We start from the raw sequence: 24,348 nt of genomic DNA, 5'->3' as shown, positions 1-24,348 counted from the left end.
TGGATGGCTGCCCACCCACCATTTGAAGGATTCTTAAATTGGGTTTTTGTGATTGTTATTGGTTAAAGGTGAAAAAGCAGGCAACAAATCTATTCATCGCTGACTTTCTGTCACTGCGTACAAGAAACAAAGCCAAAATACCAAATATAACAAACACCAAACCACAGAATCAAGGCAGACCCGAAAAAGTACCATATTTATAGACTACTCATCTTGGAAAGTGAGTGATCAGCATAGATATCCATTCTCAAGGAGCCAATTCTAGCAGAGGGCCTGAAATATGCACAGGGTGCTCTCAAACAAGCAACTCCCACCAGACATGCAGTGCTAGCATGACAGAAAGAAGGGTAAGAGAGTCCCACTTTGCACAGGCAGGAGGGCTATTAAAAGGAGTCCTTTCACGACAAATGTTTCCCAAATAGGCATAGCTGAGATGTTGAAGCCCCTAGAGGACTACATTATACAACAACCTGCTCAACGTATGAATCAGGTCCAATGCCGCTGATACACCGCTAGCATGACGTGGCTGCCACAGGAAACAAACAAAAAATTAGATTTGACGCATCCAGGGAGCCACGTTGCAGTGGTTAACTTATGCAAAGAACCACGAGGCTCATCCAGACTCTCTAATGAGAGACACACTGTTGACAGCAAAAGTTACCACACTATTTACTATTGCCTCCATTGCCATTGCAATGTGAACCCGGTGTCACATAGCAACCGTGTTTGATGACAACAACACTTGCAGTGGCAATCTATGTAATGCGCCTTTGAGTAAAGCCAAGGGGATGAATTCTTAGCCAACAGGAACTAAGATCCCCATGAAATCAGCATCCTCCTTTTATTCAAGGAGCTGCTGTTTAGGTAGATTCAGCAGACCAACCATATAATCCCTGTGCCTAGAAGTAAGTCCAAGCACGTTCCACTGAGCTCCCTCCATGGTAAGCGTGTTTTGGGTTGCACTTCAAATCAAATATTATTCAAAGTCTATTCACCATTGTGTAATGTGATTTGACTTTTCTACTTCCAGATCTGAGAAAGCAAACGTCTTACAGATATAATTCACACTCTTGGAAAACTTTGATGACAATGTTTACATTGGTCAGCTCCGCTGCAATTGTTTGAAGTGCATCAGACAAGACTCTTTCATATGCAGTATTCTGAAGTTTGTGAGACAGTGGGCAGTCCTCCTGCACCACAGAAAAGGCATATAAACATGGAAGACGAATCTGGCTGCTAATAATCCTCTTGGAAAAACAGGGTTTGTTCTTTGCTAGTGAAGAGACTAGAGCTGCAATCCTATTGCCTACTTCAGTGAGGTGATAAGCCTCACTGAACTCCATGGGATTTACTTCTGTGGAAAGATATATGGGATTGAATGGTAACTCGTGGGAGAACGTAGCCTCCTCCCCAACATAAACCCTTATTATTTGGTCATCAGTGGCCAAATTATGATTTCTGAAACAGTGCTGAAGCTTCCAGCAAGATGATCTGTTGTTACAGAACAGCAGGTGGGGGAAACGTGCTGCGTTTAGTAAGTAGAAAGGTGGCCCAGGAGGATGTGAAAAGGATTGCTCAGTGGCCATTTTTTGATGGACCTGGCCTGTCTGTCTGTACTGAAGACATACATTGCGCACACTTGTGTCCAGACCAGCATGAAGTATATCCCTGGAAGCTGCCAGATGTGCATTTCACTATTTGCCTGTTGTTAAATTGCATGAGACTCTTAATCCCAGGGTCGTGGGTTCAATCAAGCCCCACATTGAGCATAAAGATTCCTGCATTGCAGGGGGTTGGACTAGATGGCCCCTGTGGTCCCTTTCCAACTCTACAATTCTAGGAGTCTACCTGAGAGTAGGCTCCATTAGAAACAAAGACACATACTGCTGAGGAAACATACAAAGGGTCTGCCCTCTTAATAGTTACTCTGGCCTTAAACCAGGTGTGGGAAACTCATGGTCCTCCAGCTGTTGGACTTCAACTCCCATCAGCCCTAGTCACTATGGCCAATGATCAGAGCTGATGGGAGCTGCAGTCCAGGGATCACAGGTTCCTTGTTGCTTGTTTAAATCAGTCTGAACGGAGTTGCCCAAGTATCTTGCACAAATCCCACTGAAATGAAGAGCTTGCAAAAGCAGATACATGCAGGACACTGCAACCGTTTTTCCTCTTTGTTGGCAACTAGACTGTTTTTATTTATTTTATTTATAAATGTAACTTTTAGGTAATTTCTTAGGACCTAGCCTTCCCAAGGTGGTTTACTTAACACAATACAAAATACATTTTTTAAAAACGAAGAAAGTCACCAAACTAATCTCAGCACACAGTACAAGAAAACAGCAGCTTACTGAAATTCTCCTGATTATGCATGTAAGTTAGCATAAAGCCTTCAAACAGATCGGCAATTTTGAAAACCACAGCAATTAAAACTCTTTAAGAAAAAAGTAACACAGAACAGATGAGTTTCTAAAGCCCACTTAAAGGCTTGCACAGATTAAGACACCAGGAACAATTCAGTCGAGGTGTTCAGCTGTAACACTTAACAAAACTACTTCACTGTGATTAAAAATAAGCAGCCCAAGTCATTCAAGATTGATGTCTTGAAAAACAAAGTGCGTGAAGTCTTTAAACACCCACAGACAAGATCTAAAAAGTGTGTTAAGTCAATTACTGGGAAAGAGTTAACTTGTGCATGAGAAAAATAACCATGCAATTGAACCTGGCTGTATAATTTTTCCAACTGCTTACAAAAAGACCGCCATGGAGTTTGCCCATTACTGATCCCTGAACAATATTTTTTGGGGCAGCAGCACAATAACTGGGTGCACCTAGGTACATAGCTATGGATTTAGCCATGCCCAAAGCATTATTTACTAATAAAATAACTTTACATTTCATTTGTAATATGCACAGCAAACTCAAAGCTTAAGTTATGCACCATTGTTCTTTGGAAGAGCATGGCTTGAATCAGCACTAAACGGGGGGAAATTATAAGGAGTCGCTCTATAAAAGGCTCTGCTGTCTCAAAATCAAACCATTGGTTCATTTAGCTCAGCACTGTCTACACTTCCTAGCTGGAGATACATAGCAAGCTTTAGAGACAAACCATTGAGCTGTGGTCATTTCTTACATGGTACATCACATTAACTTTATTAAAGTTTTCATATCAGCCGTCTTTTGGGATCCAATCAACCTTTAGTCCAGAAGCAGCCAACGCGGTAACCTCTGGATGTTGTTGGACTCCCATCATCCCCAGCCAGCATCCCCACCTGTCAGGATAATGGGAATTATAGTCCAACTTGAGGGTACCACATTGGCTACCTCTGGTATAGTCATTCTAGGCTGTTCCTGTTTATAATTTATAGATCACTGTCCACAAACTTTCAGGGTGCCAATGAGATTAGATGTCCATTTTCCATGCCAAATCAATTAACCAACTATTTGCATAATTTAAAATCAACTCACTAGTCTATCTCCCTAACTTCTGACCCTTAATTTTCAGTTAACAATTTTTTTAAAAAAGCATGCAAGATATTCCAAAAGCCATGATATATTTATTAATGTTCCAAGGGACTATATTAAAACATCTCAAAGAAATTTCTGTGGTCTCCAAAAATATACACTAGAGATTATATTCCTACCATAATTGATCCCAGTGTGATGTAAATTATGTGCACAATTAGAGCTGATCTTCAGAATAGACACTTGTGGCTCTTTGGGACAATGGCTTGATCAGAAGTAAAAAAAAAATATTGCGTCTCACCCCGAGTCTAGGTTTTTCCAGAAGAATGACATACATTTGGAGAACAGCAAAAGGACTGATACTCCAAAATAAAAATAAAGCGATAAATACAATGGTACCTCGGGTTAAGAACTTAATTCGTTCTGGAGGTCCGTTCTTAACCTGAAACTGTTCTTAACCTGAGGTACCACTTTAGCTAATGGGGCCTCCTGCTGCCGCCACGGTGCCATTTCTGTTCTCATCCTGAAGCAAAGTTCTTAACCTGAGGTACTATTTCTGGGTTAGAGGAGTCTGTAACCTGAAGCATCTGTAACCTGAAGCGTCTGTAACCCGAGGTACCAGTGTATCTGTTTCACCCAACAAAACTGCTCTTTTAAGCATGTTCTCACATTTTTTAAAAAAAATTCCAAAAGCCTGAAACTGTTCTGGTAGATCATTTGTTCCAAAAGATTGTAGCTGCCACACTATAAAGCAAAGGGGCAGATTTTCAATGTGAAGAAAAAGTTGAAGAAGTCAGAAATTGTGGTTTATACATTCTTTCGCATCTGCACATAATACAATGCCATAATCCAAACTCCAGATTTAAACACCTGCAAGAATTCAAAAGGATTAAAAAACAAACCACTTGATGGGGGGGGGGGGACGACAACGACGACGAAACAATGCTTGCTAGTGCAAGCAGTTGGTTTCCAGCAGACCAAACACCTAGGACAGGGTTCAGCAAAATTTTTCAGCAGGGGGCCAGTCCACTGTCCCTCAGACCTTGTGCGGGGCCGGCCTATATTTTGAAAAAGAAAATGAACGAATTCCTATGCCCCACAAATAACCCAGAGATGCATTTTAAATAAAAGGACACATTCTACTCAGGTAAAAACACGCTGATTCCTGGGCCATCCAGAATTTAGAAGGCGATTTAGAAGGCGATTGGGCAAAGCAGCAGTTTGACTTCACCCCTAGAGGTACACTCCATTGCCACTCGAAACAGACGGAAGCCTGCCAACAACAAATTGCAAGCACTTTGGAAGGAAAGAAATAGAGCAACAGGGCTGGTAAAATAGAAATATATTTTGATCAGGTATTTTGTATTGTATTGTTAGTTCTGAATAAAATATTAAAAAAACACCCTAGAGAGTATACATTATACTGACAGCTGGAAAACTACCCTTTTAAAAATGCCCAACACTGCAAGCACTGTCATAGTTTTAAAATGTGTTTTATAAAGAGGCACATCCACTTGAACATTTTGCAGCTGAAATGTGCCAGCTCTACAAAAACAAAATAAAAACCACGCCACTGCAATTTGTTTTAGCCTGACACATGTTTTTTGTCAGAGGTTTCTTTGTCCCGTCTGTAAGTAATCTCCATGTGTTATCCACATAAACACTGTCACCTAACATTAAACTTTATACATTTTTTTGGAAGCTAACCATTGGAACAGATTCTGTTTTTATGCAATTAATCCTTCAAAATATTAACTGGTCTTTACTAAAATCATTAACCCTTGAGTGCTCCGAGGCAAAACTGTTCCTATTACAAACTTGCCAAGTCCTAGGTTAAGCTTGTTTGTTCGTACAGTATTTTTGAAAACTGACGAGTGTTTTGGCAACTAGGCAATCTACTTTAAGGTATATGGGCAAACCTTGAACTCAGTCCCAAAGTTCATAGAGATTGCCAAATGTCTAGAGGAGTGCAGGCCTGCTCCCAAGTGATTGGTTTCACTTCTTGCTCTTATTTTCCTGCCAGTTACTCTCCTGTCTCTGCTCTGATGCTGTCACACGTTTCATTGGCTGGTCTGAACTGGAAATGGCATTAAGGGAAAGGCTACATGCACAGCCTCCACAAAGCAACTCTGTGTTACCTATCTACAGCAATGAACTGTGCTATCTTCAATGCCCTTCCAGCGGGACTGAATGAATGTTTGGTCTGATCCGGCAGCTGGATATTTTAAAATGGTTACGGAATTGTGAGTCACCCAGCAAATTTCACAAACTGGGTAATCCAACATTAAGCATGAACAATTGTTCCACTTTCATATCTAAAGAGATCTTGCACATCTCCACGTGTGGTTTAGCTGCACTCATATTGCCAATGTTTACCTTGAAACAGAATGGCCAACGAAAGCAATCAGCAGAAGATTCATGTTTCAACCTGATCTCTCCACGCAATCTCCTCCTGAACTTATGCCACAAGACCTTTGACATCCTTTGAAAATTGGATTTTACATACAAATGAATATGAATATGAAAAATTATATATATAATACTAATGATTAATAATTGCAGGTTGAAACTCTTTAAAACAGCAATGGGAATCTGATCTAGGGATAGAGGCTGCAGAGGTGGATTGGAATAATTTGTGGGCTAAAAAAACCACTAAAATCAGTATCAACTTAAGATATGAGCAAACACATTTAAATTACCAATCTTATGGCCTTGGACACCATTACAGTGTAGTTATATTAATAAAACTATCCCACCATTGTGCTGGAGAGGTTGTAATAGTATTAGGTACAACACTTCACATGTGGCGGACATGTGAACATATAAAGCCCTTCTGGCAGAGGATGTTTACAGAAAAAAGCTACATTACAGGTCAAAATGTGGAGTGTACCCCAAGTTTGGGATTGTTAAGTATTTTTAAAGAAGGGTAAGCTGACCTTTGTTATAAAGACCTAATTACTTTTCTTTTAGTAGTGACACGCCTGCTAGCAGCACAGAATTGGAAAGGATTGGAATATCTGTGTATCTCTCATTGGAAACAGAATTTCTATTTCTATCAGGAAAAAATAACAGTTTACATGCATTGAATAATACAAATGATGTAGATGATTTTATTTTATAAAATACTTTACTGATAATCCTACCGAAATCACAGATTGGGCTTTGGCAAACTTAACTAGATTGATCTGTCCCCGGGGGGGGGGGGTGAGTTGTGGATTTTGCTTTTGTATCTTTTCTCTCCCTCTCTCTTTTGTAATTGTTATATATTAGAAATCAATAAAGCTATATATATATTTTAAAAAATACGGTATTTTTTGCACCATAACACTCACTTTTTTCCTCCTAGAAAGTAAGGAAGTAAGTCTGTGCATCTTATGGAGCGAATGCCTATGGGTGGCGGGGGGGGGGGGATCTGCTGCAGTCGTGAGCAGAGGATCCATGGTTCCCCTTCCTTCCCTCCTCCGTGGCTCGCTTTGAAACAGAGAAGAGCCGCTGAGTGGGGAGGAGAGAGGGACAGAGAGCCTGCTTGCTTTAAAGGAGCAAAGCGGGAGAGGAGAGGAGCCTTCTCCCCTTATACCCCTCTTCTTCATTATTAGCAGCATCCTTCTCCACCCACCCCACGCGTGCTCCTTGTCCCTTGAGTGCTTTTCCTTCCCTCCCCATTTAAAACGTGGTTTCAAAGCACGGATCCACATGGATCCTCAGGATTTTTGCACTGGGTCACCCCAAATTCACCATCAGATCACATAGCATGTCCATGGCTACATCTTGCACCAAAAAAATCATGCACCCACTGTTGCCTGGGGCCGCAGTGGTGCAAAAACGTGGTTACAAAGCATGGATCCACATGGATCCTCAGGATTTTTGCATTGGGCTACTCCAAACTCACTGTCAGATCACATGTCTGTGGCCACAGCATGAACCATAAAAATCATACACCCACTGTTTCATTTAGAGTATTTTTTTTCCTGGTTTTCCTCCTCTAAAAACTATGTGCGTGTTATGGTCTGGTGCGTGTTATAGAGCGAAAAATACGGTAAGCTTCTCCTGAGCCTATGCAAGTAGGAAACTTCCAGGAACTAGGAAGGAAGGGAAATCTTTGGGAAACCTAAAGCTTAGGGAACCTAGACTGAGCTTGAAAAACCTAGAGCTTCTCACCAAATGACCCTTACCTCTAAGATGGGGAAAAAACCTTTACTCTTTTTTCATCAAAGAGACTTCCTGATCCTTTGTGTCATCAGAAGCCAACAGATTAATCCCCAACCTCTAACTGCACCTGTCAAAATGAAACTCCTATCTCCAACTGGCAAGCAGGTTCTGGGACTCCTATACAAGGAAACCAAGATGTTTCCTAGCAACCAAAACTGTCCCTTATATTAAGGAAATAGCATTTTGCTTCAGCTTGGTCCAGAAGGCCAAGACTGCCATGGATAACAGGCCTGGAAGTGAACACTGAAGAGGGAAGCAATAACCAGCAGAGCAACTGGATCGCTGGACATCAGTGTGATACTGGAAATGACACATTTGTCTCATAATCTGGCCAAAATAAACAAACTTTTATTTATATTATTTATTTTTAAAGGGCTGCTGCTTATTATTTAATGATTTACCTGTCTTCGATTTCCCCCCCACCATGAAATTCCACATGGATGACCATTTCCAACTATTTTCCTTGTGTGTTTTTTCCTCCTTAGGAATCATCCCCCCCCCAAAATACATTTGTGTTCAATACAGAATGTTCGCCCTAGAATCTTAAATGAATGTTGATACTTCCTCTTACTCATCTTCTCATAAACACAATTGCATGGATCAGAAAGCCTTTTACCATTCAAGGATGCAAGAAAGCTACTTATCTGCAGGACAGTTTGTCAGGTTAGCTTTCAGCAACGGTTTCCTGTTCCTCTTGGGGGTGGGGAAGCCAACTGCTACTGTGACAGCTTTAATAGCTATGAAGTGTATACAAGATCGGCAAATAAATAGTTCTGCTCCCCTTGCTCAATAGCAGGCTAAGTTGCAGAACAGAATTGGAGGGGCTTTGGAAGAGAGGAATGTTCTCCTATAGCAGAACAATTTTCTTTTATGGGACGTTTTTCACAGCTGAAGCCTTGTGAGGAGCAAAACTTACTAGTAACTCAATTATTAGCTCCTTTTCCAGTTGGCGGAAGTTGCAAGAAGATTTCTGATTGTCACGCTAAAATCATACCACATAATGGTGACGTGGAGTCTTGAGCCGTATCTACACCACAGACTTAATAACTGGCTTAAATAGTCGTTCCTTTCCTCAGGGAATCCTGGGAATTTTAGTTCCATGAGACTAATCCAAAACTAGTATACAACACACTGGGGTGAGGAAGTTATTTGAAAAGGGAAGTCACCAAATGAAATAGAGAATGCAGAACCTGAAGTGCCCTATAAACACACTAGACTGTGTGCCCTAGATTGTGTTGGAAGGCAGGGAGAGAAAACAAGTGCAAGGAAAGGAAATACTGCACATCAGGTTTATTGTTTAGATCACAGAATCTGCAGAGCATATACAATCATCTATTTTTATAAGTAGGAGAATCTTCCAGTTGTCTTGGCCGTAATAAAAATATTTGCACATTATGTCTCCAACAAGGCCTGCAACAAAATGTTTCAGTACATACAGCCCTCCTATCAGTAGCAACTCCAGCAATATATTTATCTCCCCCTCCCTCATTTTTCTGTTCTGTTTTTCCAACTCATCATCAGTCTCCCCTGGCTACTGAGCATGTTTAGTTCTCTTTGGGCTGTTTGGATGATCCTGTTGTTGTTGTTGTTGTTGTTATACTAGTATTATTATTTCTGAATACCTCCACGGTCCCCCGTGCACGCTAACGCCTTCCTCTCATTTCCCAGTAGCCCAATTTTGGTTACAGTCCTGCTAGCACTCAACACATCAGTTCACTTTCGGGAGGAGAAATATCAGAATCCTCCCACAATAAGAGAAAGAGTGCTTTTGGAAAATGCGCAGCGAAGAGGCACAATCTCAGTTATGAGCTTATGCAAAACCATTGTAGAAACCTACAGAAACACATTCAGTTTTGGGGGAGAGAGAAAGAGAGTGTAAAAAGAGAGACATTCATTAAAACAGCTGTTTCTGGGCTGCATTTCTGGACAAGGGTTTATCCCCTGACAAGGGCAGCGCTAGGAGGGAAGAAACTCTGTAGCTGCTTGTTTTTTCTGTTTTCGTACACTAGAGATGGACTGATAGCATTTTCCACTGTTCAGATTGCATATCTCCCAAAGGACATGAGAAACACTGTGCAAAAAAATATTAAGAACCACAAAAGCTTTTAGCACTTGCTTGGCACTTTGGACAGAACACAGAATTGCTTCCTGCCTGCATATCCAAGAGCAAGGTGAAAAATAAAATGTGAGTAAAACAGGAGGGAAGGCAAAATTTAAACGAACAAACAAACACTCCAAGATAGGTTACAGCCAACTAGTAAATTTAAGTAGTGGAAAAAAATCATGATGGTGATGATATCTTTGCTTTCTGCGGAGGGAGTTTTCCCCCCTTCAACTCAGAGAAGATTTTGAGATTAAGAGGAAGTCTCCTCAAAATCACATTTGCTCTTCACAGGAATTAAAGGCGAAATCCTACACTGAAGTTACAGCGGCTGAGGGGAGCAGAATGCAAGATATGCCCCCACTACACACACACACACACACACACACACACACACGTCCATGGAAATCTGCAACATGCTAATGGCCTACTGCCAAAAAACAACAACTGACAGTCCACATTAATAGTGCAGCTTCACAACAGCTCCAAGCTTGGCACCAGGAATTTCCCCCCACCCCATCAGTAGTAAGAACTGGGGAAGTCAAAATCATATCGTTCAGATGTTGTTGGGTACAACTCTCAGTCTCAGTCAGAACAGCCAATGATCAAGAATGGAAAGAATTTTAGTCCTTCACAAGGGGGAAAGAGTGTGCTTTCCTTAAAAATGGACCATAGAGAAAGAAAGGATAAAATATTCAAAGGAGAGTTGCAAATATACAAATAGATAATAAATATTCCATAAAACAAAATCAAGGCTACAAACACATATTAATATGGAATACTGTTTGTACATTTGTCCCTTGGAGCATTTTGTCCTTCTCATCTGAAGGATACCACGTTGGCTACCCCTGACAAAGAATTTTACCTCAGAGATGTTGAAAGTCTTCTATTTAACATTCAGAACAAGGCCCTTCCTTTTTTCATCTGCACCAACTGTATAATTTTTTTTTAGAAGTGCAACATCTTCATTAGCAAGTCACATCAGAGCACTGTTGTTAGTACTTGCTCCAAGCCATGTTAGAGTTTCCTTTTAGTGCCTGCCGTTTCTGCCAACTTCTCAATTAAGGCAACACCCCAAAAATTATTCACTGTTGAATTTCACCAGAAAGAAGCAACAAACGCCAAAAATTAATAATAATGAAATGAAGGTGGGATAAACAGACAAAGACACGTCAGCAAATAAAGTTGTGTGCAAGCAGCGCAGAGACTAATCCTCGGGCGTTTCAGCTGTTAAATAAAATTATAGTAATGGGGGTGGGGGCAGGGGCACAAGAGGGAAGCAAGCCAAAAGCCAGCACAGATAACAGGCTTTAAAAAAACCCGAGAACATACCTCTAATACGAAGTAAAGTTTACTTTGCCAGACGTTCGTATGGGAAAATTAGTTTTGCGGTTCCCATGGGGATTGCTAGATCTCTAAAATTAGGCAGCTTGCTGCAATGAAGTAGAAGAAGAGGTCTGTAAGGGGACCTGCATTTCAGCATCCCAAAGGACTTACAGTTCGCAAACATGGCTGAAAATGAGGTGGCGACAGCTCATTTTATAAAAGAAAAACAACTAACGTCCACCAAGATTCTTGATCTTAAAAAACAAACAAACCCAAGCTCTACGAATTAACTGCTTGAGGCTAGCTCAAGCCTTTGGCAGGGATGCAGAGAGACTGCACCAATCCAGTATCCACTTGAGATTTCTATATGGGATACTTTGACAGGCGAGCACTAACCAAACATGCACTCCCCCCATAACACACAATTAATGCTTAATCCAGGCAAGACTAAGGCACTGTTAGTGGGTGGGTTCCTTGACGGGATGGATGGGATATGGCCTGCTCTGGATGGGATTACATTGAAGGAGCAGGAGCGTAATTCAGCAGAATTACTGATGCCTGAATCTCAAGTGGCCTAGGTGGCATGGAGTGCCTTTTCTATCAGCTTCAACTAGTAGCCCAGCTGCACCCCTGTCTAGACACGGAGAGCCTAACTTCTGTTGTAACCTCTAGGTAGAATTACTGCACTTATTTTTATTTGAGGGAGGCAGCTATTTCTGATGTCCTATAGTTTCTCCACAATGTTTGAGACGTTTGGGAAAGGTGCACAGGTTTGCCTATGAATTCACTCTGTGTTATTAAGTTGGGCAAACTTATGAAAAACAAAACAGTGGAACAGGAATCTCTCTCTTCCCCTATACACCTGCTGCAGCAAAAAACTGCAGTGTCAGCCATGAAGGTTTCTTCTCTGGATCTTAAAACCAGATTATTTCAACCCAAGGTATTACTCAGGGTCCTTGCTGCTTCTGTACCTCCCCAGACAGCAGCTGGATACATGTATACATAGGCTTATGCCATGCACTTTGGAATCGGAAGGAAGATCCCCAAACCACCTTTCTATCCCTAAATGTACAGGGCCTCATCATCTCAAGATATGAGAACCAAGCAAGAACCAAGCAGCCTGGGTTTAGAGGGCAATGTTGATCTGGCAAAAGAAGGAAGGAAGGAAGGAAGGAAGGAAGGAAAGATGGTTCAAACAGGACCGGTTATAAATCACTGCCAATAATTTTGTATGTGGATTGATTGCATAATTTTGACTTATGAACGTAATCACTTGGATAGCCATTCCTGCTGCCAGGGGATAAGTGGGGTTGGGGCTGGTATGCCGGTCACACAGATTGGCCAGACTGCACTTTTCAGGTGTCAGAAGCAGACTATTATCACATGCCCGTGTCTGTACATCATGCTGCTGTTGAAAGCACAAAATAACTCTTCAACCAGCTGACAACTCTAGTCAACAGCCCGTTAAAGTCATCAGTAGCTTTCTTCATCGCATGAATGAAGGCTGCAGGGCAGCGATTTCTCTCCCTCTCTCACACGCTGGAGGAATGTTGCATCTATAGGTTGTACAAATGCCCTCCCCAAATGGCAAGCAGCACTGTCAGATAAATGCAGAAGCAACCACACTCCTTATAGCTGCTCCAATGCACCCCTGTTATTGCTGCACAACACACCACAAATACCACACACAGGCCAACGGGGGGAAAGTTATCCAGCTACTGCAAGAACCGCTGAGTTCAGGCCCCAAAGACCACAATGCCACCCACAGAAGGTTTCAAGGGGAAGTCAAAACTCAAAGCAAACAGCAAAGTGGCATGATTTTACTCCTCACTAGTACGGATTCTTTAAAACAAGTGTGTGCACTTGTGTTTTCCTTTCTGGTCACCCAGATGCAATTCTTAACCATCACAACAAGCAACCAGGGAAGCAGCTATTTACAAGACTGTTGAACACCTAACAACTCACTGGGCCGCAAGAGATAAGAACATAAAGCATTCATATTTCAATATGGATAGTTACGGAGCAGTCCATAGTTATAAAATGTGGTGGGTGGGTGTGTAAGCATCACACTGATGATTGGCATATTCTCTTTTTTCAAAAATTCCCCCTTGCCTTAAAAAACGAACACACAGTTCAATTTGGAAAATTGATTTTTGGGCAAATTTTGAACTATTTTTCCTTATGCAAATGTCACCTGGTTGGGGGCTAATAACAGTGTTATGAATGCTGCTCAAACCCTGCCAGCCACACTTTTTGTCAGGCAAAGCTTACAAGTAATGATCTAGTACGTTTCACAAGGATCAGTGGCCAAGCTGTACCAGCTACATCTTTGTTAGGGAACTTGCAGGTAAAGGCTAGGAAACAGTTGGGGGACTCCCCATGAATGGAACTTGTACACAGACACACACACACTGATGTAAGCTATATCTGTGCATGCAGGGAATAGAGAAAGACTCAGAATGACAAAGAGATAGACTCAAGGGGAGTGAACAGAAGGCTTAGAATGGCCTTCTCTAAACTGGCGTATTCCAGCTGTTTTGGATTACAACTCCCACCATCCCTTGACCATTGGACAATGCTGTATGGAAGTGATGGGCACTGAAGTTGACCAAGGGCACCAGCTTGAGGAATGCTGATGGGGCACAGGTGTCTCACTCATGTGAGGCGGCGGGTCTTCTGCTTATAGAAGTGGTGAAGCCACTGCACTGGATATTTGTAAATAAACTTGAGGCAGTCTCTACTAACCAGACCTCCTTCCAAAGGAAGCTAATCCCAGATAAACTAGCCATGCCTCCAAAAATTCTGACCGGTCATAGAAATGGGAAGCACACAGCAATTTCCTTAGAATATAAGCAACAATATAGGAGTCATGCAGAAGACAATTTAAATACCCACGCATTCTTGACTGCATATGCCTTCCATGCACATGAGGTGACAAAACATAGCTGCACACACATGGATAGGCTCAATCATGCAGCTGGCAAGATCTAGGCATATAATAAAATGCCAAGACTTGTGATCCATGACCAGGTACACAAACACAGCAGGTTTAGTGGAGCATAGGGCAGACGAAGCCACCAACCCAGTACTCGAAAGATCAAGTGCTGGGTTCAGCAGATTGAAGGACCATGGTCCTTCCTTTAGAAATCCCCTACACTGAAATACAAAAACTTGATCCTCTCTTTCTCCAGCCCCACCCTGAGATCTTCTCATCCAACAGCATTAAAAGCACGCTAAAGCAATTGATACCTAGTTTTGGACCTCAATCACCCCTATATGCAAACAGAATAAGCTAAAGGAGTTTATTCTTCCTGTTCTATTTTCCATTTGCTACAAGTTCTTTTCCCACCCATCCCAGATAGGAAAACATCACAATTGTTTTGACGTTCCTCCAGTTTGCTTGCTTGCTTGTTTGTTTATTTTGAAACTTCAGAAAACAGGGTGAAGAAAATGCATAGCAAGTTCAGAATAAAGAAGATATAGTGTATCAGACAGCGTTTCTCCATAAACAAATTCCTAACCAGTATGGTATGACACAAGGAAAGGCACCTCTGGAAACAATCATTTTATAGCAGCAGACTAAAAAAAAAAAAATCAGTTAAGCAACAACTTTAAAAAACTTAAAAAAGAAGGGCCTAATCCTATACAGTATTTGAGTTCTGCTAGCTGAGGGGCTTTAGGATTTGGCTGAAGCACCGCTACATTGGCAGACTGTCTTCTACTGCAGCTGAGTGGTTAGAGAACTGTCCTGCTATGTGTTTGTGTCATATAGAAGCTCTATGTCACTGGTTTTTGCTTTGTTGCTTTTTGTCACCTGACCCTTTCCCTCTGTTGCTTAGCGAGAGTATTTTCCTCCCAGGGAGTAGGGCCTTGAAGGGTTTGCCAAAATGTCGCCCCAAGCTGGGACCAGCCCATGGATTCCTACTCCAAGCATGGAAGTTTGCACCACTAAATCAGACTCTCCAAAATCAAAGAAGCCTCTGAATGAAGACATGTGTAAACTCGTGACTCAAAGCCAATGGGGGACCTACATTTGGGGCGCCCTGAAGCGTGAACTGTTATGGGGGGCCCTTCACAACCAGCAACGAGGTCTGGGTAACCACTGTTATATTCTCCAATGGGGTTGTTCCATGACAGAACGCCATACACACCCACACCCATACTAAATCTCAGATTTTGCTTTAAATCTCAGATTTTGACACTCTACCTTTACTGTGTTACTGACTCTCAAACTTTGGGATTGTTGAAATATAGACAACAAAGAATTAATTTGAGTTGCGCAGCTCAAATTGGGCCTATGTTTTTAAGCAAGGTGGACTAAAGTCGCTTCTGAGCCCCCCCTAGGATTAAGGACCCCAAAGCTTAAGCGTCATTAGTTTCATAGTGGATCCGCACCTGCTCAAAGCACAGACAACGTAACACTGAACAAGATCCAGATTTTGCAAACTACACAGGTGCTGTTGCAAAGTGTACTGATCAGAGCTAACACAGAAAGATGGGACTGCACTCAGTCAGCTCTTAAGAGTCCAGAGATACCACAGCGATTTAAAAGCCGCAGACTAGCTTCCCTCTAAACCTGATCTTAAACCTTTTGCTCCCAGGGTGGATCATGAAACCTTCACAAGCAGGGCTGTGTGTATTATTTCAGACCTCTGTCAAAAGAGCCGTATGCTATGCGGTTCTCCAACCCTGTCACGATGTCATACACTATTACAGGGCTTGTGAGGAGCACAAAAAGGTTTCAACCCTTGACTGTAGGGGTGCCAGCAGTGGGATCACTACTGGACATGTTTGTGGACTGAGGAGGCTGCAATATCACTATGTGTGCTGAGGATGTACCCCATTGTCATGAGTTCATTGTCTTTATTTCTGTATGTGGACAGCGTGTGGGTGCCACTGCCAATATGGACCCTGGCTGGTGGGTAGTGCTGGCATTTCCAGGGATGCCTGCAAATTTCTCAACATTTTGCACCTTATGGAGTTGTTAGCTTATCCTCTACCAGGCTGAACATGCTTAGGCTCTGGCTCCGGCCATTCTGCTTGTTCCCCACTCACTGGAGTACAGGATTGCTCTGTAAATCCTTCCCACCCCACCCCCCTCTTTTCCAGTGGAGAATTAGTCCCAGGGTCTGAGTCTTAGCTTCACTGAAGCTAAGCTAGTTTAGGTCCAATCAGTGCCTGGATGGAAGACTACCGGAGAACCTTGTCTGTGTGGAAGGTGGGAAATAAAATTTAATCAAACAGAAGCATGATAAGTCAGTTTCAGTTTGATGAATGACACATACAACAATCACAGTCTCTTTAAGAATTTCCAGACAAGAAGCCTGTAACAAAAATGAAAGATGTTGTGGAACCTTAAAAGCAATCTGTGGCCTTTACTGGGCTTATCATTTACTTGGAGTGGGTAGGACTTGTTCCTTTCAAATATATTGATGGGTGAGTATTTTAAATAAAAACAGCAATAAACAAAACCTAATTGTCACGTCTCTGTTGTTTATTTTTACTGTGAGGCACTTGAGTGTAAGAATGAGACCAATAAATATAATGTTACAGCGTTAGCTTTCACAGACTAGGGTCTTGTAGACTACAGCCTACCCTAACCCACCAAAAACTTATAAAATACTAAAATGTGTTAGCCTTTGAGGTGCCCCAGACTCTCTCTTGTTCTTTTCTAAGGCCGACTCTTTTCAAGGCAAGACCAGTTGGCCAATACCAAACGCACTTTGACCAAGCCATCAGAGCTACTGCAGAGCCAAATTTTAAATGTATGCTGCTATATAGCTGTAAATTAGAGACAACCGTTAACCAAGGGTGAAATTCATTTAGTCTGTGGGGAAGCTGTGCAATCATTCTTTCCCTTCAGAGAGATGCACAGGGAGGAAAAATACACCTCTCAAGGAACGGAAACAGCAGCCACCGGCATTTGGTATCATTTGAACAACATACTGGAGTCAGAAGATGCAGAATCCTCTCTCATGTCTCAAGCCATTTACAGTTCAATCAAGATCCCCAATGAGCTAAAACACACCTTTGAGAGTGCATCAAGCAAAACAGGTAGATGCAAATGACCGGCTAGCATCTTTCCCCAGTCCTACAAACCGAGAGCCATCATAATCTGACAGCGCTTAGTTTAGTTAGGACAAGAGAAAACAGTTGGCAGTTTTACAGCTCAGGATGTATGTAAATGGGCACAGAAACCATCCTGTGTGTCACCATTTTGGTGCTTGTTTGCATCAACCATGGGAATAAACAAAAAAGCAAGGCAAACAAGTACACCCTCAGTTCAGGAATATTCTAATACGAAACAGATTAGATAACAAAACCATACTCAAATGATTATTATGGCTAATCAAAGTCATATTGTAAACAAAATCAGGAAGAGGAGGAAAATGTATTTTCAGTCAGATCTCTTAAATGTAATGAATTGTTCACATCCACCAATAGTGGTTCCTCATTTGTAAGTGCAACCACTTATCATAATCTCGGGGTCAAATACACAATAGATTCTTTTTCCCGCTCCAAGTAATAGGAAACAAGCAAAGTAGTCATCTGCTAGTTTATAAATGTCAAACCTCAGAGCTTAAGACCTTGAAACCAGTCACATTTCACTTCATAATGTTTCTTAATTATTGTCACAATTCCAGATTTTTGACCGCTCAATTTCCAAGCCTTGATTCCAACAGCAACAAGCTCTAGGGAAGAAGCGGGGGGGGGGGGGGGTCCAGAAATGTTCGGACTACTTTATATCCCTACCCAACGCTGAACTTTATGCAGCTGCTTTAGGCTGAACTTATTCTACACATGCAGAGGCAATGTCCTGTTTTAGGTACATATGAGCATCACTGAACAGGCACGTGTAGCAAAGGGTGCCTCTGGGCTGACAGTATTTTGTGGGAGGGATTCACACGTGCACCAGAAAATTTAGGTTTACACAGTTGAAGTGGATTAAGAAACTCTGTTGCGCCAGCAAAACAAATCCATTTTTTTAAAAAAACACCACCCTGCAGACCTTTTTCAGTTAGGAAAGTGATGAGGAAATGCACCGAGAAGCAAGGGATTGACAAATGACCAACATAAAGACTTATAAACACCCTGTAAGCAAATCAGAATCGTTGTGTGCACTCCCTACCCAACAAATCAGAATGAACGCTCAATAAAGACCAGACATAATCTAACAGGCTGTCTGGGGAGCCTGGCAAATGAATACATGTTTACTCAGATATGCACAAGATACCCATTTTAGAACATAGCTTCAATCCTATACAATACAGTATACACTTTCTGAGGAGTTTGCCCCATTGACCACCAAGACTTACTTCTGAATGAAATTGTACATCTCCAAACACTCATTTCTTAAGTGACACATGAGAGGTGGGCTACGGGTCAATGTTGGCTTTGGGTTGAAAAGTGTCAGCCACCCCTGAGAGGTACCACCTCCAACCCACAGGAACCAACTCCAGATGGGCCATGCAGCAAGGATGCTGAAGAAGAGATCCCAGCATGTTTTCTCTAATTCTAACACAGCTAGCAAATTACATATCCAAGGAAAAGTGGAACTTGGTTCTCGGTCTCTGTGTGGCATTATAAATTACTGGAGACACACCAAGGAGCAGCTCTTAAGAACAGTAAGCAGGGATTGTATACCTAGAGGCATTCAGATTGGGTTCAGCAAGCCAAGAGTTACCAGGCTTCTAGATAACGATGGGAACAGCACGTTCTTGGACAATGAAAACTTTCTAGTCAATCTACAGGCCCCACTAAAGAAGCTAAACGCTCCTCAGACCAGTCGTATTTCGCTCAGTTGTCTGGACTGTTTCATTCTCAGTCATGTACACTCCTCATTTAGAATTCTTCTTCTTTTTCGGAAGAATATAAATTAATCTTGACTCTAATTTCAGAAGCATTACTGTAAAGACTGACACCTGGCAAGTCCTGCGCTGAATTTGGGCCCAGATGTGAAGACCTATTGCTAGAAAAGCTGCTCATTCAGTGCTAAATTGTAGGGTGGGGAGAGGAAATGGACTGGTTTCACTTCAATAGTTTGCAAGATTCATTTACATCTGATAAAAGTAATTGGGATGGATTACTACCCCACTTCAAATGCTGTGCTGATCCATAATCCTTTTCTACTCTGGATTTGGCACCAGAAATTTTTTTGGGGGGAGGGGGGACTATAGTGGAATATAGTCTAAGCTTAGCACTATAAGTTTTCTCTGTGCTAGTTGCTTTCATAAAAAAAATCTGTTTGCAAATAACGCTGAAGTAATACACTATATTCCACTATAGTTCCAGAACTGGCTTTTCTACTGCGTGACAGCTGAAAGGCAACATGGAAATTAACAGTTAGAGGAACGCCATTAAAATGGAAACGCCATTGCCATGTGAATGCAGCCTAAGGAAATCAAACATTGCTGCCTACTTTATTTAAACTAAATCTTAGTAACTTTTAGGTAAATAGATTTTGGCCTAACAAAGCTTAATCCAGCATTTTCACATCAACATGTGAGAAAGTATCTTGAGAATTTTATAAATAAATAGCACATTGTATACAGCTGAGTTGCAGTATATTTCAAAACAAACTAAAGGAAGCACTGTTTTTACACAATGCATAGCTAACTTAGGGCAGGGGTCAGCAACCTTTTTCAGCTGTGGGCCAGTCCACCGTCCCTCAGACCATGTGGGGGGCCGGACTATATTTTGAAAAAAAATATGAACGAATTCCTATGCCCCACAAATAACCCAGAAATGCATTTTAAATAAAAGCACACATTCTACTCATGTGAAAACACCAGGCAGGCCCCATAAATAACCCAGAGATGCATTTTAAATGAAAGGACACATTCTACTCATGTAAAAACATGCTGATTCCCAGACTGTCCGTGGGCCGGATTGAGAAGGTAATTGGGTCGTATCCGGCCCACAGGCCTTAGGTTGCCTACCCCTGACTTAGGGCATTCACCGCCACAGGATCTGCTGAGGGCTACTGCCTTAGAGCCCTTGAAAGACATCAAGTTATCCAGACTCAACTGAAATAATCACTAACAGTCCCATTAGCCATGACTGAGAAGCAATATATCACTGAATATCAGACACATGATGGGGGAGATCTGTTGTATTCATGTCCCACATGGAGACTTCCCAGGGGCATCTGGGAAGTCCACTACTTGGAAACAGGCCTTTTCCCTTTATGTTTCTAAGATCACTTAGTGTGGTGATCTGCAGGAATCGTTTGTTCTTTCATGGGAGAATGAATGAAGCCAACGGAAGCTCATTTTCCTTCCAGTTCTCAGGCTTCAAAGCATTTGGAGCACCTGACTGAAAGGGGACTAAGCTGCATAACAGTTTGAGAAAAGATTACTGTACTGGTAGATCCACACCAAACCATATATTTAAATCGCATCTGACCCCCCACATTAAAAGCACATGGCTCTCCACCCCATATCCCAGGAACTAGTTTTTAATGGTTCTATAAATTGTACTGCTATGAGTAGGAAAAGTACAGCTCCCAGGATTCTTTGGAAGAGGTCATGTGCTTTAAGTGTATGGTGTGGACCTGTCCTAAGTGAGTAGTGCATGTGTTATTACAAAGCATCGCGTGGTTCCACTACAGTCTTAGGCCTAGAAAACACGCAAAGCTCCTATGGAGAACCTCTAACCCCCAAGTATTGTAAGTGCTGCAGTAGGTCAGTGTAATAAAGGAGGCAACCAAGATCCCTAAAACGTGAACAGCCACCTAAATTCAATGAAACCATTCCATTTACACTGAAGTAATGCAACACCTTAAACTAATCTGGAGAAATGGCATTAAAAACTAAAACTGCCATCCTTTACCCAAATATCTGGAACAAGATATTAAGCAAGCTTACTACAACATGTGCCCCGGGTTCACATCCAAGACCAGGATACAACTTAATAATTAGATTATTTTTTAACTAAAAAAAAAAAAAAAAGACTTTACACCTGAATTTATTTTACCCCAAATCCTCATCAGGAAGCAATTTACAAAATCTAGAAACCCCAATCATTCTTGGTTTGTAGGTTACTTCAAATTATATCAAGATAACAACTCAGAATGCCCAGATATAGAGGAGATGTTTTTGACCAACAGAAATACAAGATTTATTTATTTATTTATTTCCTGGGTACAGTGGAAAAATGATTATAAATAGGGCTAGCACACTGGAGGAATTGATACACACACACACACCCATCACAATTAACATTATTTTTGCACCTGCTGTTCCTTGCAAAAACAAAACAAAGATAGAACAGGGAAGAAAAACAAACATTAGTACATATTCTTTTGTATACTGAAGTTTGCAATTAGCAGCCACTTCTCATTGGCGCACAAACCTTTTTATGAAGCCATCTCCCTGCTTCCCTGCTCTCCCTTCCCCACCTTTTATTTTTGGCACTGGGCATTTGTATTTGAAAGATATATCTGGGGAAAGTGACTTTTTTAAAAAAAGAATTCCAACCAACTTTAAAAAAAGCACAACCTTCTTTCAACTAAAACAAAGACATAACTTAACTTTTTTCATTCCCAGAAAAACTTAGCAGCACAAAAGCACTTATTTTCCTACAATCGAGAGTGCAAATCTGGTTGTAGATAGTGCACACATTTACACTGTTGTGGTCATACCTTCTCCCATTCCCCAAATGCTCCAAGGTTTCAAAACCTGGCCCAGTCTGTCAAGACAGCAAGACGCAGTTCCCAAAGAAAAGGCAGTTCCCACAACTTCATTTATATAGCACTTGTTCACACTGGGTGATTAGTACAACCCAAACTGATTACTATGTGCAGGGGGGCCATCACAGATCTCCCTCCACAGATATCAATTTGTGTCTCCTCACCTCACTTTGGCACACAATGCTATTTCAGAGCGGCTCAGCTGGTAGAGCATGAGACTCTTGATCTTAGGGTCGTGGGTTCAAGTCCCACGCTGGGCAAAAGAGCCCCGCATTGCAGGAGGGTTGGACAAGGTGCTCCCTTCCAATACTATACTTCTACGGTGATCATTACTTCGGGGCTTTCCTCCGTGCCTAGTTCCACACATCTGATTCTTCCGCCAGATCATATAGCTGAGGACCACCGGCCCTGCTCACGTGTAATGCAAAACAAGTGTGTGAACCGCCTCTAGGCAAGTTTTGCAGGGAAACCACAAGAAGAAGCTGTTGAAACCAAGACGCTGCACAAGTACCTATGGGCAACGCGGCTGCAGAAAGGATGCACCAATTAAAAGGGTAACGCCGGGTGTTTAAGTGCGTGGGAGGGAAGGTCCTGCGACCCCCCCACCCCCCCTCCGCCAATCCACCCCCCCCCCCGAAGCGGCGGGCGGCTGCCCTCAGCTAGGGAACATAGAGGGAAAACTTTGTCGAGGACAGCGGGCCCGGCCCTCTCGCCGTCCCCAAGCGCCTCCCCAAGCGCGGCTTCCTGAAGAGCGCCTAAGGGGCCGGGCGGGGCGGAGCGGCCGCACCGGGTCAGCCAGGCTAGGTGCGCTCTGGGGGAGGCGGCGCGACTCGCCTCCGTCCTTCTCCGCTTCCTGAGCGGGGCGGCCCAAAGGGAATCCCCAGTCTGACGCGCAAGGCGTCAATCCCCAGAAGTGGCACCGCGCAGGCACGGGCTCCGGCTTGGCAGGGCTGCCCTCCAACCGCCCGTGGGGCTTTCTCCTCGCTGGGAAGCCGACACTGGAAGGGCGCTAGGACCTGGAGAAAATCCACGCGGGCTCAACCCCGACCTCCTCCCCTTCCCCACCCCCCACCCCGCTTCCGAGCCACCAAGGAAGTAGGCAGGCTGGCGCGGTCATGGTCGCCAGCAGCCACTCCGCCAGCGATGCCCCAGCAGGAAGAAAGAGGGACACAGACCCACCATTGCCCAAAGCAGCCAGGGCGCACGAACGCGCCCGGAGTCTCCATCTGCAGCAGGTGACCGGGCCCCACCTGCGCGCGCGGCGCTTGCGAGGAGCCCCCCACCCCCCGACCCGGTCGCCTTACTCACATCGTCGAACAAGGATCCCACGTTGGCCGTCACGAGCAAGATCCCGGTGTTGGCGGCAGTCCCTTTCATCGCCATGATCCTGGCCCAAAATAGTTTCTCTGTGCGCGCGCGCGCGTGTATATTTAAATAGACGACGAAGCAGCACCCCACCTCCGAATTGCACGGAAATAATCACGAAGGCCAGCGGGCCGTGCACTCCGACGGCGGGAGACGGAGAGTCCGAGGGAAGTTCGCCCAAGTGCTCGCCTCGGATGGGCTTCTACAGAGGAGCTTTACGCGCCGGCTGGCGGCGCCCCAGCGGAAGAAGGAGACCCTCGGACTTCTCCCGCCGGGGGCAGCAGGGGCGCCGGCATCCGGGCTGAGCGCCCAGTCTCAGGGGGGCCGGGTGATCCCCCACCCCGCCCGCGCTGGCTGGCTGGCTGCCTGCCTCCCTCCTCGCTCCTGCTGCAGCCGCCGCCGCCTCGTCGGGCAGGAGGGGAAAGCGGACTTCGCTCTTAAATCGCCCCCTTCGCAGCCATTCGGCTCCGGCTGGGAAAGTTCCTCCTGCCGCTGGCCGTTGCTGCTGCTGCTGCTGCCGGATCCTTGTGCATGGCAAAGCCCTCCAGAAATACAAAGGAAACTCTTCGGCGGAGGGAGGAAGGAAGGCAGGCAAGGGGGCAGTGCCCGGCGGCGGCGCCCTCGCTTCCAGGGGGGCAGCAGCCCAGGCAGAGGAACCGCTCGATGCAGCCGGAGAAGCCACCCCTCCTCTTCCTCGTCCTCCTCCTCCTCTTCCCAGCCTTTGCCTGCAATAACAGAAAGAGGAGCAGCGGCCGCGACGACTAGATCTCTGCACTCCTCTGACGTCACGGGCCCGACACGGCTCGTCTTAAAAGGGCAACGGCGCTCCGCTAGAGCGGCTTGACCGAGCAGTCCCCAGCCACAGGCTGCTGCTGCTGGTTCTTCGACGTTGGGGAGGGCGACGGGCGACAGTAACGTGCTTCGAGTGCAGGGGGTTGCGAGGGGAGGGAGAGGTTGGCCTGCGGTTGCTTTTGCTGCACTGAAGTGGGGTGTGTGTGTTTGTGTCTGTGTGTGTAATCGGCGGAGGGTTTCTTCAGCTTCGCGCCTTCGGAAGAGGCAGCGAATTACGCAACTCGCGCGGCTGTGGAAGTGGCGTCTGCAACGCCGGGTCGGATGTGTTTAACGCAGGAGCACGCCGCACGATTGTTGAACCTTTCCATACGCTCGTGTGCTTTTGAATGCCAGGTGAAACTTA

At 43.8% G+C, this 24,348-nt stretch overlaps 1 protein-coding gene across 4 annotated transcripts in view; it reads right to left on the bottom strand.

The window, feature by feature from the left end:
* INPP5A (inositol polyphosphate-5-phosphatase A) overlaps nucleotides 1–24,052 on the bottom strand; it is a 232,379-nt gene extending 208,327 nt beyond the window's left edge. The window contains exon 1 of one of the 4 annotated variants that reach the window (XM_081007209.1): nucleotides 23,097–24,052. In XM_081007209.1, coding sequence (XP_080863335.1) covers nucleotides 23,097–23,171 — 75 coding nt within the window. In that variant the 5' untranslated portion in view covers nucleotides 23,172–24,052. The remainder of the gene's footprint in view (nucleotides 1–23,096) is intronic. The other 3 variants (XM_081007211.1, XM_081007210.1, XM_081007212.1) reach the window with 3 other exon arrangements.
* Between the last annotated feature and the right edge of the window lie 296 nt (nucleotides 24,053–24,348).

Source organism: Podarcis pityusensis, assembly GCF_964106645.2.
Source record: "Podarcis pityusensis genome assembly, chromosome: 5".
Taxonomy (NCBI): Eukaryota; Metazoa; Chordata; class Lepidosauria; order Squamata; family Lacertidae; genus Podarcis; species Podarcis pityusensis.
The sequence above is the reverse complement of the archived record's forward strand: the minus strand, read 5'-3'. Positions and strand labels throughout refer to the sequence as shown.